The sequence below is a fragment of the Sinocyclocheilus rhinocerous genome, unplaced genomic scaffold (assembly GCF_001515625.1).
Source record: "Sinocyclocheilus rhinocerous isolate Xijiao unplaced genomic scaffold, SAMN03320098_v1.1 scaffold1065, whole genome shotgun sequence".
Taxonomy (NCBI): Eukaryota; Metazoa; Chordata; class Actinopteri; order Cypriniformes; family Cyprinidae; genus Sinocyclocheilus; species Sinocyclocheilus rhinocerous.
Genome location: NW_015628720.1, coordinates 1196015 through 1212488, shown reverse-complemented (window position 1 = coordinate 1212488; position 16474 = coordinate 1196015). Strand labels below are relative to the sequence as shown.

General features: G+C 35.4%; 1 protein-coding gene across 2 annotated transcripts in view; it reads left to right on the top strand.

Moving 5' to 3' along the window:
• The first annotated feature begins 258 nt into the window (after positions 1–258).
• Positions 259–16474, top strand: part of LOC107738342 (pre-mRNA-splicing factor ATP-dependent RNA helicase PRP16-like) — a 28682-nt gene continuing 12466 nt past the window's right edge. Inside the window, exons 1-20 of one of the 2 annotated variants that reach the window (XM_016550085.1) lie at positions 259–414; positions 1185–1554; positions 3462–3661; positions 3739–3894; positions 4770–4920; positions 5038–5156; positions 6073–6152; positions 6913–7068; positions 7151–7312; positions 7407–7514; positions 7613–7734; positions 8504–8641; positions 8764–8950; positions 10486–10671; positions 10875–11015; positions 11096–11206; positions 11997–12113; positions 12203–12310; positions 12392–12504; positions 15703–15911. In XM_016550085.1, coding sequence (XP_016405571.1) covers positions 1238–1554; positions 3462–3661; positions 3739–3894; positions 4770–4920; positions 5038–5156; positions 6073–6152; positions 6913–7068; positions 7151–7312; positions 7407–7514; positions 7613–7734; positions 8504–8641; positions 8764–8950; positions 10486–10671; positions 10875–11015; positions 11096–11206; positions 11997–12113; positions 12203–12310; positions 12392–12504; positions 15703–15911 — 2881 coding nt within the window. In that variant the 5' untranslated portion in view covers positions 259–414; positions 1185–1237. Of the gene's footprint in view, positions 415–498; positions 578–1184; positions 1555–3461; positions 3662–3738; positions 3895–4769; positions 4921–5037; positions 5157–6072; positions 6153–6912; positions 7069–7150; positions 7313–7406; positions 7515–7612; positions 7735–8503; positions 8642–8763; positions 8951–10485; positions 10672–10874; positions 11016–11095; positions 11207–11996; positions 12114–12202; positions 12311–12391; positions 12505–15702; positions 15912–16474 lie in introns of those variants that run through there. The other variant, XM_016550086.1, reaches the window with a different exon arrangement.

Genomic DNA, 16474 nt, shown 5'->3' with positions numbered 1-16474 from the left:
CGGTTTAAAAAATAATTCAACAATTCGCTAGTCATCACGCAAAATTGTTTCCAGGCGTCTACGAGCAGCACTTTTTTTTGAAACATGCTTCATAAATCTCAAACGGAATGAAGTGCGACAAGTCACTGATATGAATCAAAACCTCCATCACAACCAGCATGTGTGATCCGATTGACTGAATCGTTTGAAACAACCGGTCCACAAAAGTGATTCATTCAGGAGCCGGATGGGACGTCACTAGGGTGTGAATGCTGGGATAGTAATGGCGCCCTACTGTACACATTGTTGACGTTTGCCGCTATGCTATTTCTTTGAATATTTTTATTATATCATACATTACATAAGTTGTATCATACTGTGTAGAGCAGGTTTGAGGAACTTATATGACTGTCTTCTGAGGATATCGTTCGAAAGGTAAACCCGTTTTTTTTTCTCTTATGAATGATTGTTGACGTTTGCCGCTATGCTATTTCTTTGAATATTTTTATTATATCATACATTACATAAGTTGTATCATACTGTGTAGAGCAGGTGTGAGGAACTTATATGACTGTCTTCTGAGGATATCGTTCGAAAGGTAAACCCGTTTTTTTTCTCTTATGAATGAATAGTGCCGCAGAACTGCTTTACATTAACAAACATATCAAGAGGTTCATGTAAATCACTGAGCCGTTTAACCATCAGCTACATCCCTCTCTGTTTCTTATAAACGTAGATATATGATAGATTTTATATAACGGCAGCGGTTGTTTTCTGATCAGATTGCTTTATTATCAGTTCAGTTAATGTTTTTTAACCATACAAAAATGTACCGTGGCAAACAAAATACTATAGTTAAAAGTTATTTTGTAATGTTTTAAGACCAAAACTGACGTATACATATCTATGGCTAATACCTCCATGACTAATGCTAGGCTAGCTGTAGTAACATATTGTATATATTATGTGTACATATAATATATTATATGCATTAATGATATTGTGGCAGGAACTATCAGTATTAGAAATCAGCTTTTTTAATGGCAAGTGGCAAAACTTGCCCCTTAAATTGCTTAGGGGCATTTTAGACAAATTTAAATGACAAGTTAACACACAAGTTCACTTATCATAAATCACATGTGTTTTAGATCATAAAGACTGTGTGTTTTTGGCCCAAATGAGTAACTTTTGGCAACCTCTTTTAGACATTTTACCGGAAATCCATCAGCTGAGTGTTGTGGTCAAGACCTCAGCAGAGATGGAGGATGATTCCTCCCTGCATCGAATGGAAGGGAGTGACCCCAGTGTTCAGGACGGGGGGCTGATAGTGAAGAAGAAGAGCGCTTCATCAGAACAGCATGTGTTCAGAGCACCCGCTCCACGCACCTCGCTCCTGGGCCTCGATCTGCTGGCCGCACAGAAACGCAAGGAGCGCGAGGGCAAGGAAAGTCTGGATGATCAACCCAAGAAATCCAAGGTGTCGTCCTACAAGGACTGGGAGGAGGGACAAAGTGATTCGGGGTCTGATGATGAAAATCAAGAAGATGGCGATAGCAGGAATCCAAAAAAGGAAAGGTGGGTTGTTCTTCAAGAAAATAATTTGTTACATAGACATGAGTTTTTTTTTTTTTAAGAACAGTGGGCCTTATTGACTAAGTGTGTATATACAAAAAAATGTTTTGGCATGAAATCTGCATACAAACAGTTATGATTCATCAATGACTTTCATAATAAAATGTATTCTAAATTTCTAAAAAATGTAGGAACTGAAACAACAAATACACAAATATGCTCTGGGTCTCCTTGTAATTATGTTAATTTTTTACATAGTTAATCAATCTTAAAAATATTTTTTTCATATACAGTGAAAGAAAAGCTGCGTTATATGTCTCCATCCTTGAGTTTTCTCTATATAACAACACAAAAACACATATGTGACCCTGGAGCACAAAACCAGTCATAAGTAGCACGGGTATATTTGTAGCAATAGCCAATAATACATTGTATGGGTCAAAATTATCGATTTTTCTTTAATGCGACAAATTATTAGGATATTAAGTAAAGATCATGTTCCATGAAGATATTTTGAAAATCACTTACCATAAACAGGGTTGGGAGGGTTACTTTTAAAATGTATTGCGTTACAGTTACAAATTACTTCATCAAAAATGTATTCAGTAAAGTAATCCAAGTATCACAATATGAAAGTAATGTAATCTGATTACTTTTGGATTCCTTTTAGTCACATATGTAAATAAATTCAAAACAGCAATTTCTAAGTACTTTTATTTAACTATGATTTTAAAATTAAAACTAGGGATGGAACGATTACCGGTTTCACGATAAATCAATTAATACTAAATTCCTCTGATTTCATTTTCAATACAATCAAAAACTGAGACGCAAGACGGCAAGCTGAATGAAACGAGAGAGCCGTGTCCGCGCTTCTGCGGTGATACAAGAGACATGCGGCAAATTCCATACAGAAGTGAGCATTGGCTATGCAGACATCTAGTGGCCAGTTAGTACAGAGTACAGTTTAGTATTACAGTTTAATTTTTATTATTATTTTTTTACTTCTTTAACATGTACAAGTAAAAATAAATATAGTTTATACACAACATTAAAAAAATTACACCATATACATATTAGTCTATTTTAAAAGAAGCCTACTTGTCGAAATATATGTGAAATGCTATGATCTTTCTTAATTTCATTGACTGATCCGGGGTGGGGTTGGTTGAGTAGCCTTTGTTAAAGCAAGAGTCTTCATGCATAGCTTACACTGTACAGCTATGTTATTTCCTTTATCCTTTTTGAAGACAAAATAACTTTTTACAAAATGTAACTGTAATCTGAATACTTTGTTTTTTTATGTAACTGTAACGGATTACAGTTACTAGATTTTTGTATCCTGATTACGTAACGCCGTTACATGTATTCCGTTACTCCCCTAGCCTGACCATAAATATATCAAAACGTAATATTTGATTAGTAATAATATGCCTTGCTAAGAACTTCATTTGAACAACTTTAAAAGCAATTTTCTCAATATTTAGATTTTTTTGCACCCTCAGATTCCAAAAAAATTTCCAAAAATTGACCCTTATGACTTGGTTTTGTGGTCCAGGGTCACATATAAAGTTAAATCTAAGCTTTAGCTAAAACTAAATAAACTAAAGCTTTATAAAACTTGTAGGTGTATTAAAAAACAAATAACAAAAATTAATAAAAGTGACAAAACACAACTATAAACTTTAACAGAAAATATTAAAACAAAATATAATTCAATATTAACAAAAAATATTATAGTATATCAGTGATGCTAAATTATGTATATAATAATGCATAATATTATATTATGTACTTAATTTTGATTAATTTTATTATCCAGAATATTCCTAATGCCTCCCATCTTAAATATCAAGGACACACATGAAAGAAATGCTATGCAGTCATGAGTTTGTTACATGCTTCTACAGGAAGTACCGTGCCACTGGATCAGAAACGCCGTCAAACCCAGGAGGGGTTAGTGAGGAGTTCAAGCAGAAACATCAACAGAGGGAGAAGGACAGACGTGAGCATGGGGTTTATGCTTCTTCCAAAGAAGACAAGAGCAGTGACAAAGACCGATCCAGAGACAGAGACAGAGACCACGACCGCTACCGTGACCGAGACAGAGGTAAGTCAGGTGCTCTCGGCCTGAGAGATCCCAACTCATGTGTCAGGCTCTGATCTTGGTTTTATGGCTTTGTGCAGATGAACAGGAATGCGGCCGTGGCTCCAGCAGCAGTCGCTCTGAGCGCGGTGATGGCAGCGTGAGAAGTGAACGCTCCCAGAGGGACGGCTGGTCCGACCGCATGAGCCGCGGTACTCGCCGCGATGAGCCCGAATCACCCCGTAACAGACCCAACGGTAAATTTATGAAAAAATATAGGAACAATTGAAAGCACACATAAGCAAATAGCACTTACTTTGTACGGCACTTACTTAGAATTGTATTAAGAAGTTATATTTCATCCTAACACGACTATAATTATATTGAAGTATGTTGCATTAATTCTATTATATAATCTATATATAAATTAAATAATACAATTATTAAATAATACAATTGAATTTAATCTTAAATACATTCCATCATATACAGTAGGGCTGCCACTAACGACTATTTTTATTTCGATTAATCTATCGACTAATTTATCGATTAATCTAAACGATTAATTTCCCACCAAAAAAATCAACAATTTTAAAGAACATTTTATTAAACTTGCAACTTTGCCAGATGAGGCCTTGGAAAACAATCTAATAATGTGTTTTATGGATTCTCGTCCGTGAAATGCGCCATTTCCGGTATTTTGCCGGTTAGTCGACGCAGGCAAAATGAAGTCGAGGATTTTTAAAAATCGAATAGTCGAATAGAATCGACGAATCGCGACAGCCCTAATATACAGTGAAAGAGTGAGAAAAGCTGCTTTATAATAATAATAGATATTTAATCACAAATGTCACAAATAAATAATCACAAATGTTTGACCAAATTCTGCAACTCTACAAACAAGCACAATACACCTGTATTTTATTTTTTAATCTGAAAAAAAAAAATCACAATTCCCCTCCAAAATTCCAATTTTTCCTACATTTTGCAGCCCTAATCCTAACTATAATAAACCTAAAATCTGATTGGTGTTTCAAAAGCTGCAGTACTGTTCCAGGACCTACAAGTGTGTTAGGCAACTTGTCCTGTTTGGGTAAATGATGAATCCAGTGTGTTTCATATGTCCACACAGATTTGGCCACTCCGTCACGCTCCAGCTGGGATGAGGATGACAGTGGATTTACCAGCTCACGCCACTCTCACTGGGAGAGCCCGTCTCCTGCCCCCTCACACTGCTCCGAGCGCAGCCAACGCTCAGTCCGCGACAGTGAGAGGAGAGACAGGTGTGAATCACTTCATCCGAGCCTCAGTGATTAACGTTGAAGGTTATTTGTGCTGACGTGGTTTGTGTTGTCAGAAGGAGTACTAGTAGATGTTACATTGTCACTTTTGTTGTTCAGGTCAAGTAAACCTCAGTATCCAGCAGAAACTCCTCTACCAACCCCATCATATAAGTACAACGAGTGGGCCAATGACAGGAAGCACCTAGGCTCCACTCCACGCCTGTCCCGAGGAAAAGGTAAAGACACCACTTGCAAGTTCTTTTGGTGGAGAATGTTGTAATTTTGTATGTGAATTTTTATTTTTTTGTTGTTGTTGTTGTGTGTGTGTGTGTGTACTACTTAACTCAAATTTTTGCATTTATATTTTTAAACTTTGTTTATTACTACTGTTTTTATTTGGTATATATTGATTTATTGATTGATTGAAAATGTAAAAGTAAGTTACTTCCCAAAGTCTAGATTTAATGACTTTTTTTTATTGTCTATTTATTTGCTTTTTATTATTAATAATTTCCTTATGTATTTTATATTTTTATTTACTTAAGAATATTTTTTTAAATAATACCTAATACCTAACATCTTAAATATCAAGAACATATTAAGCCAATGATTAACGAACATGATTAATTTGAATATGCACATGTATCATATATGCACTTCAAATGTTTGGGGTTGGTAAGATTTTTTATTTTTTTATTTTTTTAAAGAAATTGAAACTTTTATTCAGCAAAGGTGCAATTAATTGATAAAATTATATATTGACAATTGATTTTTTAAAACTTTCTATTCATTAAAGAAAAATAACACAAGGCTGAATATATTCAACTAATAAGAAGGAAGGTTTATTAAGCAACAAATCAGCATATTGGAATGCATTCTTAACCTTGATTTCATCATTTCTGAGTAATGATGCTAAAAATTCAGCTTTGCTATCACAGAAATAAACAAAATTTTAAAATAGAAAACCGTTAATTTCATCGTAATGCTATTTCACAAAATTTCTGTTTTTGATTCTTTTTCATTAAATTAACACAGCCTTGGTGAAAAGACTCTTCTTTCAAAAACAAAAATCTTACCATTCTTACTGAATCTTTTTGAACAGTAGTGTACAGCAGCTATAGTGTTATATTTATCTGGCCTCTTGTTTTGTAGGCGATAAGAGGGAGGATAGAGAGGACGGCATCCTATTTAATAATGAAAATGAGAAGGAAGAGTGGGAGGAAGATCAGAGGGTGAGTGCTTAAACCTCATGCAGTCATTTTCCAAATGCTCTTTTTATGTTCTTAGGATTCCTAATATATGTTCCTGATCTTAATGTGTGTGACTAATAAGCGCATACTATGTCAAAGAAAAAACAACTTTTTGTTGTTTGTTTTGTATTCTATATAAAGTTGGATATATATTATATATATTCCAAACTTTGGCAATATTGTATTTTTTGCAGTCATGCCAATAATGCAATTTTGAATTGAATTGAATTATATCCGAATTTGTCCACATATATACAGTACACACACGTGTATATACACAGTCGAACCAAAAATTATTCAGACACCAGATATAATTTTTTATATATATATTTTTTTTTTACTAGTGGGTGCAGGACACTATAGTTCATTCATGTAAGTGAGGATAGCAATAAAGTAAACTGTGACATAGTATACCCAAAAATTCTTCATACAGTGGACAAAATATGTTATGTTTGTATATTAAATATATTTGTGAATAAATATATACATGTAAATATTTTCTAAATATATACTGTATGTGTGTGTATTTATATATACATAATAAATATACACAGTGCACACACGTATTATGTAAACAAAAACTTTTATTTTGGATGTGATTAATCGCGATTAATCGTTTGACAGCGCTAGAATAAACTGTGATAATGTGAGAAATTTTGAAGGTGTCTGAATAAAGGCGATATACACCTTTCATGTTCACGTTGTTATTTTGGCGAGCACTCACTGTGTTATGTTCAAACAGCAAGCTGATCGAGACTGGTACATGATGGATGAAGGTTTCGATGAGTTCCACAACCCCTTGACATCCAGCTCAGAAGAATATGTGAAGAAGAGGGAGCAGATCCTACAGAAGCAGACCCAGAAACGCATCTCGGCGCAGAAACGGCAAATCAATGAGGTACCGATGCACATCCTCACCCATCTGCACCATCAAGACCTCAACACGTGTCGTGCTTACTCACATGTGTGTTTCTCTTCAGGATAACGAACGCTGGGAGACCAACCGCATGCTCACCAGTGGAGTGGTTCAGTGTTTGGAGGTAGATGAGGACTTTGAGGAAGACAATGCAACCAGAGTGCATCTGCTTGTCCATAACCTCGTGCCACCCTTCCTGGACGGGAGGATAGTCTTCACTAAGCAGGTACAGACATCTCTAAGCATGAGTGTGCTTATTTGGGAGTCACCAAACATCTGAGTCCCTAATTGATGCTTTTGTATTCGTCCTGCGACTCCAGCCCGAGCCGGTCATTCCAGTGAAAGACGCGACCTCAGACATGGCCATCATCTCCCGCAAGGGCAGTCAGCTGGTCAGACGACACCGAGAGCAGAAAGAAAGAAAGAAGGTGCACAGCTGGTTTTTATATTTCATTTACACTTCTCTCGCTACAGGGCAGTAGTGTAGATGTCATTGTTGTTGCGTTTGGTTCTTTTCACCCGACAGGCACAACACAAACACTGGGAGCTCGCTGGCACCAAACTGGGAGACATCATGGGAATCAAGAAAACCGAGGAGGACGGATCAGATGGAAAAGCTGTTGGAGAAGATGGAAAAGTGGATTACAGGTTAAATAATGTCACATATATATATATATATATATATATATATATATATATATATATATCATTTTCTGATTCCATCTATTTTAAAATATTTCACAAATTTATTTCACAGTATATCTCTCAGAAGACAAATGTTTGCATTCATTCCCTCTTGTAGACACATTTGGTCATGATCTAGTTATGATACCATGATGCATGGCAAACTGTCATCACTACTGTTCAAAAGTTTGGGAAATTTTTGTGAAAGAACTTAATACTTTTATTTCTCAAGGATGCATTAAATTGATCACAAGTGACAGTAAATACATTTATAATGTTACAAAAGATTTCGATTTCAAAGAAATGCTGTTCCTTTGAACTTTCTATTCTTTAAAGAATCCTGAAAATAAAATGTATCATGATTTCCACAAAAATATTAAGCAGCACAAGTGTTTTTAATATTGAGAATAATAAGAAATGTTTCTTGGTCAGCAAATCAGCGTATGCTGAAAAATTCAGCTTTGCATCACAGGAATATTTCACAATATCACAGTTTTTACTGATCAAATAATTGTACTTTAGAAGACTTCTTTCAAAAATCATTTGAAATTTTTTTTAAATGGTAGTGTAGATATATTTTATGTATTTGGTATCAAGCATGTAGTTTTCCCAGCTCTGTTTGGCACATTTTAGCATGTTTAAATTAAGCTCTTTCCCCCAAAATCAGCACATCATTTGAAAAAAACATCTGTAGGTTCTTCATGGGCCTCTTTCTTATCTTTCATGTTTTCAGAGCGGAGCAGAAGTTTGCTGACCACATGAAGGAGAAGAATGAAGCGAGCAGTGAGTTTGCTAAGAAGAAGACCCTGTTAGAGCAGAGGCAGTATCTGCCCATCTTTGCTGTTCGCCAGCAGCTGCTCAACATCATCAGGTCCTGACACTCAAATTAATTCACTTATGTGCTTCCTTTAGACAAACTCTGCCACCAAATTTGTAAGCTCATGTGTCTGCTCACCCGGTATGCTGATGTTTTTCTTTGTGTCTGTCTGGTAGGGATAACAATATTGTGATTGTGGTGGGGGAAACAGGTAGTGGTAAGACGACTCAGCTGACGCAGTATCTACACGAGGACGGTTACACCAGCTATGGCATGGTGGGCTGCACACAGCCCCGCAGAGTGGCAGCCATGAGCGTGGCCAAGAGAGTCAGCGAAGAAATGAACAGTAACCTGGGAGAAGAGGTTGGTGCCTAACATCTTGTGTGTCTCGACCAATTTTCTCTACATTTTCCTGACAAATATATTAATATTATGGAGAAATACTTCCACCTGGTGGATTTGACTTGCATGTTATTTTACCCAGAAGCCAATACTGAGAGGATGATGTAGTAGTGGGTTATTGTCATTAACTAAAACTAAACTAAAACCATAAAAAAGTTAAATGTTATTCTGTTATTTGAAATAAAAAAAATGTTAACTGCAATAATAGTACTTAAATAACTAAAAATACAAATAAAATTGATAAAAAAAATATATAGACATATTAAAAAATAATAAAAATGTCAAAAACAACATAATTTAAACTAAAATATCACTGATGTGAATATCAATACACATTTTAGAAAAATAAGTTGCTGTTGTATGTTAATATAGTAATGCCATTGTTGATTTCTAGATCCATGAATGGCCTGTTGACCAAAAAAAAAAAAGTGTATAGATTGTAATATCTTGAAAATGTTAAAATTTTATATATAAATTGTAAAATATGCTATGTATAAATATGTATATGTTAGAATGATTTCTGAATAATAATGTGACACTGAAGACTGGAATAATGGTGTCACAGGAATAAATTACATTTGAAAATATATTAAAAATAGAAAATTATTTTAAACTCTAATAATATTTCATAATATTACTGTTTTTGCTGTAATTGTATTCAAATAAATACAGCCTTGTTTCTTGAGCAGCAAATCAGCATATTAGAATGATTTCTGAAGGATCATGTGACACTGAAGACTGGAGTAATGATGCTGAAAATTCAGCTTTGCCATGGCATAAATAAATTATATTTTAAAATATGTTAACATCTAAAACAGCTATTTAAATTTTAATAATACTTTACTATATGGTTTTTACTGTATTTTTAACAAATAAATGTGACCCTGGACCACAAAACCAGTAATAAGGGTCAATATTTTGAAATTGAGATGTATACATCATCTGAAAGCTGAACTAATAAGCTTTCCATTGATGTATGGTTTGTTAGGATAGGACAATATTTGGCCGAGATGCTATTTGAATATCTGGAATCTGAGGGTGCAAAAAAATCTAAATACTGAGAAAATCGCCTTTAAAATTGTCCAAATGAAGTTCTTAGCTCCAAATGAAGTTCTTAGCGATGCATATTACTAATCAAAAATTAAGTTTTGATATATTTACAGTAGGAAATTTACAAAATATCTTCATGGAACATGATCTTTACTTAATGTCCTAATGATTTTTGGCATTAAAAAAAGATCAATAATTTTGACCCATACAATGTATTTTTGGCTATTGCTACAAATATACCCCAGCGACTTAAGACTGATTTTGTGCTCCAGGGTCACAAATGCAGTCTCTGTGAGCATAAGTGATTTCTTTCAACAACACTAAAAAATCTCATAATTATTCCAAACTTTTGATCAGTAGTGTATATTATTGTAAAACTGTATCGTTATAATAACAGCATTTTCCATGCCTAAGGTTTTTTTCTTTTTCTTTAATGTCTATACCAGGTTGGTTATGCCATCCGTTTTGAAGACTGTACATCAGAGAAGACTGTAATAAAATACATGACGGATGGGATTCTTCTGAGGGAATCTCTGCGGGAGTCAGATCTGGACCACTATAGCGCGGTAATCATGGACGAGGCCCATGAGCGCTCCCTCAACACTGACGTGCTCTTCGGCCTGCTCCGAGAGGTGAGCCATCTATCTGTCCTCCTCAGCCACTTTCACATCAATCCATATGAATACTGTTTCCCCATAGTCAGTTTAATTGGTTTTCGTACACTAATTTGATCGCTGCTTATATGGATAGTTAAAGAGTACTGTTGAATTTAGATTTTGTTACTGATGAGTCATCCCTTCTTCCTTTTTATCAACCTGGCTTTTTGATTACTTAGGTGGTGTCTAGACGCTCAGACTTGAAGCTCATTGTCACATCTGCCACCATGGACTCGGACAAATTTGCAGGATTCTTCGGCAATGTTCCTATTTTCCACATTCCCGGCAGGACGTTCCCAGTGGATATCTTGTTCAGCAAGGTGGGGTGTTAATAGCGTCTTCAGTTATAGCTGAAGCTGGTTGGGGTGCTGTACTGACGCTGAGTGTTGGTGTGATTCAGGTTCCTCAGGAGGACTATGTGGAGGCGGCTGTGAAACAGACCTTACAGATTCATCTCAGCGGGATGATGGGTGACATCCTCATCTTCATGCCTGGTCAGGAGGACATTGAGGTGAGGAGATTCTTTAGTCATGCAAATGATGTTATGAATGGAATTGCAATTTATGTACACTATTAAAAAAAAAAATATATATACGCTTCCGTTTTCATTGATCAGAAATACAGTAGAAGCAGTAAGATTGAGAAATATTATTAGTTTAAAGAATTTTCTATTTTTTCAATATATTTAAAATTTTAATTTATTCCTGTAATGGCAAAGCTGAATTTTCAGCATCCTTACTCCAGCCTCAGTGTAACATGATCCTTCAGAAATCATACAAATACAACAACAACAAATCTTTTGCTGCTTAATATTGTTTTTCAGGATTCTTTGATGAATGGAAAGTTCAAAAGAAAAGCATTTATTTGGAATAGAAGTTCACTTGAAATGACTTTAGTGTCACTTTTGATCAGTTTAATGCATTCTTTTTGGAATAAAATTAATTTCTTTTTTTTTCTTCTTTTTTTTCTTTAATTTAATTTTATTTTATTTTTACACCAAACTTTTATTTAAAAGTTTCCACAAAAATTCAAATAACTTTTAAATTGAAGAAATTGCTGAAAATTCAGCTTTTAAAATATAAAACAGTTGTTTAATATTTAATAATATTTTATAATGTGTTTTTTACAAATTGAATTATTACAGACTTTTTAACTTTTGACTGGTAGTATTTATGTGTGATGTTCATATATGTACACACAGATAGATAGATAAAAAGGGCAGTTAGAAATATAGTTATTGATATAGCTTGCATTGTCTAATGAGGCAATGTATAACACAAATTATGTTTATGCTGCTGCAGGTGACGTCAGATCAGATTGTGGAGCGACTGGAGGATCTGGAGAACGCTCCGCCTCTGGCAGTGCTGCCCATCTACTCCCAGCTGCCCTCGGACCTGCAGGCCAAGATCTTCCAGAAGGTAAACCTTGGTCTCTGTTGGAAACTCTGTAAGATCCTGATCATAAGACAAAGATGGTTTGTGAACTAAACCTGTGTGTTTATTGTCAGGCTCCTGATGGAGTGAGGAAGTGTATTGTCGCTACAAACATCGCTGAGACGTCTCTGACCGTGGACGGCATCATGTTTGTGGTGGATGCTGGTTACTGCAAACTGAAGGTAAAACCATGTGAAACTGCTTTCTTTAATTGGGGAATGGCACATCTGATACTAACAGAAATATTACTTTGTGTTATTTAGGTGTTCAACCCTCGCATTGGCATGGATGCGCTGCAGGTTTACCCCATCAGTCAAGCCAATGCAAACCAGCGGGCTGGCAGAGCAGGAAGAACAGGCCCGGGACAGTGTTACAGGTAAGAACAGATCAGGAAAGATCTTTCTTGAGCAAAGGGGCACACGTAGTTTTCAGTTTATGGCAATGGCAAAGTTTAGAGTGGGTCAGACTTGGAATGATGCTGTGCTAAAAAAGCTTAAATGATTCCGAGAACTGAGAATCAAAAATCTCAATTGAGAATTGAGTGTCCCACTTCCATATAAGATTGCTGAACAACCCGTCAGTCGCCCTCACCCTCTCTCTCATTTTCCATGATTTCATCGTGATTGTGTTATTTTATGTTCAACTTTTTAGGGATGACCAGATTCAAATTCGATTTATCAAAAATATAATTCTTTTGAAACAGTTGTTACTAATGATACAGTTAAACTGATTCGCAAAGCAAATGCTTAATTTTTTGTAACCAATTAGAAGTAAAACCATGTGATTGGTGACATGTTGAAGTGAGATAAGTCGAAACTTCATCAGTGTTATTTTAGTATCACTGACTGTCAACTTTTTTGATATTTTGACTTTTTATAATTTCTGTTTTATTTTTATTGTATTTAGTTTGTCATTTTGTTGTGTTTTTGTCATTTTTATTATTATTTTTAAACGTCTATATAGTTTATATTTTACTATATATTTTATTTATATTAATTAATTTACTTTTATTATTAGATTTAATTTTAATTTTTGTAATTTTAGTACTTCAAGTTAAAATAAATGAAAATGAGAAATGTTTCCTTCACAACTAGCTGAAATAAATCATTTTTAAAAATCGCTAATTTTAGTCATTTTATTTATTTGAATTTACATTTTTTTATTTACTTTTACAGGACGTGATATTATTATAAAAATCATGTTACAAAAAACCCCCCGCTGTGCAGGGTCTTTTTGTTATTTCAAAAGGCAGAGGAAATTAGTAGTGGAAGTAATGACGAATCTTTCCTTTCACATTGTGACATACATCCAAGTATGACAGATTAACAAAAAAGAAATAATGTAGAGCGGTACTTGGTTCTGTCCATGAACTGTTCATTGGATTTTGAGATGTGGGCATTTCACTCAAAGTGGAACGTGAGCTTGCACAGGAACTAAATGATTGGAGAAGTCCTGCATACGTCACCAGAGAGAAGTCTGTCGTTTTCACAGGAAAATCCAGTTAGGATCATTTGATGAACAATTCTGAGCTCAAAAAACGAGAAAGTAAAACACATGCATGGATATATTTTTATTTCATGATGACTTTATGGCGAAACTTGAGTGATGAAACGGCAAGTCATTTTTTTGATCCGGTACTTTGGAACGAATCATCCAAATGAAGCGAATCGCTCAGGTGTCTCTGTAGTGTAAATACAGATTCTGGCCTCTCTTTGCTCATACAGGCAGATGAATCAGTCAGGCAGGGCGACAGCAGGAGGGGGACGGGACGGTAATCTTGAGAGGATTTCACACAGTTTAATTTTTGTTTACACCTCTGAGAATGTGAGACAAAGGCTCCTGTGGGCTTTTTGACTGTGACCTTTTTCAAATCTGCACAGTCCTGAAGATGCGGCGACACGCTCTCTCGCTGTTTTGCGGTCACACAAAGGAAACTCACGCAGGGGGTTGTTTTGCCTCCCTGTGAGTGTCTTCGGCTGCTCGTGAAAGTGTGTGGCACTTGCTGGATTAGTTACATATATCCTTTACCAAACATCTGTGCATCAGGAATCAATTCTGTTCAGCCAGACGCTTTGTAATGCGGCCAAGAGCCGTGTGTATGTGTGTGACATGAGTGTTAAATCTATAACTCAAAAGCTCTGGCTGTGATTGAGGCATCTTCACAAGAGCCAGTAGGACTGATATGCATAGATGCATATGTTGTACCACAGAGCTTCCCAGAGTTCCTTCTTCACGCCATCTTCTGAGGAATTATCCATTTAGTTGAATAGCTGCAGAAATCTGCTGTTCTCTCAGATCTGTCTCTAAGGAGCGGCGAGGAGAGCTGTGATATTTTAAGATGCTTCAGGGGTAGTTTGGGAATGGCTCATTGTTATGGGCTTCCCTCTGGATCTTTTAAAGATGGGATGTAGGAAACTTTTTTTTTAATGGTGTGCTACATGCATCTGTTTGATTTATCTTTTTATTCTGACCTTTTACATTGAATATGCTTATTCTGTTTCTTTCCTAGACTCTCACCCACTTCTCTTTATTTTATTCTAATGCCTTCTTATAAAATTAATGATTTTATTAATCAGACTGCTGCAGTGAAGCAACAACATCACAGCCAGTCAGAACTTATTTAATGTGTAATACAGTTATCACAGCCAGTCAGAACTTATTTAATGTGTAATACAGTTATCTGCATTGCAATTTTAACTCAAAAATACAAACTATTAACTAAAATATAAACGTATTTTACTATTATTTATACACTATTAATACACTATTTATTCATATTTGAATTAGCTTTTTTTAGTTTAGTTTTAGTATTTTAGTACATTTCTAAAAAAAAACTGTTTCTTTAAATAAAAATAAGTTTGTTTTTTACATTTTCATCTCTCTCTCTCTCTCTCTCTGTGTATATAAAGATTAATAAAAAATATTCTTAATCAGTGAAGTTTTAATAACTCAAATTTACCCAGGGTTTTAAATATATGGTAACACTTTAGATAAAAAAAAACATTCACTATTAACTAAGAGTTTTCCCTCGATCAACTCCTAATTTGCTGCTTATTAATAGTTAGTAAGGTAGTTGGTAAGATTAGGTATGGGGTAGGGTTAAGCCCCGATCGTTATCTTTATAGTTATCGTTCTTGGTGTGAACGGGCCTTTAAAGGATCTATTATATGGTCATGCAGAATAAGGCATTAATATGTGCTTTATTAGTACTAATAAACAGCAAATATGATAGTAATGTGCATGATAATAAGCAGCTAGTCATAGAATAGTGTTCCCTAATCTATGGTTAATAGTTTGGAAAAATCAAGATTTTTTTTCATATAAATTGTAGAAGCCTCTTATGCTCACCAAGACTAAATTTATTTAATCAAAAATACAGTAAAAACAGAGAAATATTGATGAAATATTATTATAATTTAAAAGGTCTGTCTATGTTTTATATAGTGTGTGAGCTCCCTAACAAGAAATACCCTGGATTTTTCTCTGACCTCTGCGTCACATTGGGTTTGGACATGTTAAAATGTCTATAGCAAATGAATTGACCTCTCTTACCTTTTGTGTTGGTCCACTTCAGGTTATACACTCAGAGTGCCTTCAAGAATGAAATGCTCACCACCACTATCCCAGAGATCCAGCGCACTAACCTGGCCAATGTTGTGCTTCTGCTCAAGTCACTGGGAGTTCAAGATCTCCTGCTCTTCCACTTCATGGACCCGCCGCCTGAAGACAACATGCTGAACTCCATGTACCAGCTGTGGATCTTGGGGGCGCTTGACAACACAGGTGAGACCACCAGCCTCAGACACTGCCCTGAGAAAGAGAATCCACATAAGACCACATTAACCTTTCGTTTTTACTTACTGTCCTTTTGCCACATTTTATTCAAAGGTACAGTCAAGAGTGAATCTGTTCTGAGTAGTGTTCGACCGATATATCGTCAAGGCCGATATATCGGCTGGTATCTGGCATTTTTCAAATATCGGCATCGGCCGATACGTTTTTCTGTTTGGCCGATGTGTCAGAGGCGGGACCTTTATTTTGACGGCGCCGAGAACGGCTGCGGCAGTGCCTGAGCGCACACAGCTCACATATCTTGTTCGCTGTTGTCATTCAGTTCTGTCTAATACGGATAGAAGTCTATCTAATAATCAGATAGAACTGTTAAACAAAGGAATTAAAATGTATACAAAAAAAGTATTATAACGATTGCTTTAATATTATTGAATACGGACGGGAGGAGAGTTCAGCTTCACTGGAGACGCGCGATCGACAAACTTTAAACTCGTGACTGATTTCAAATTATGCTGCGCTTTATGCATTTGCCCACTGTCATATTCATGTCATTT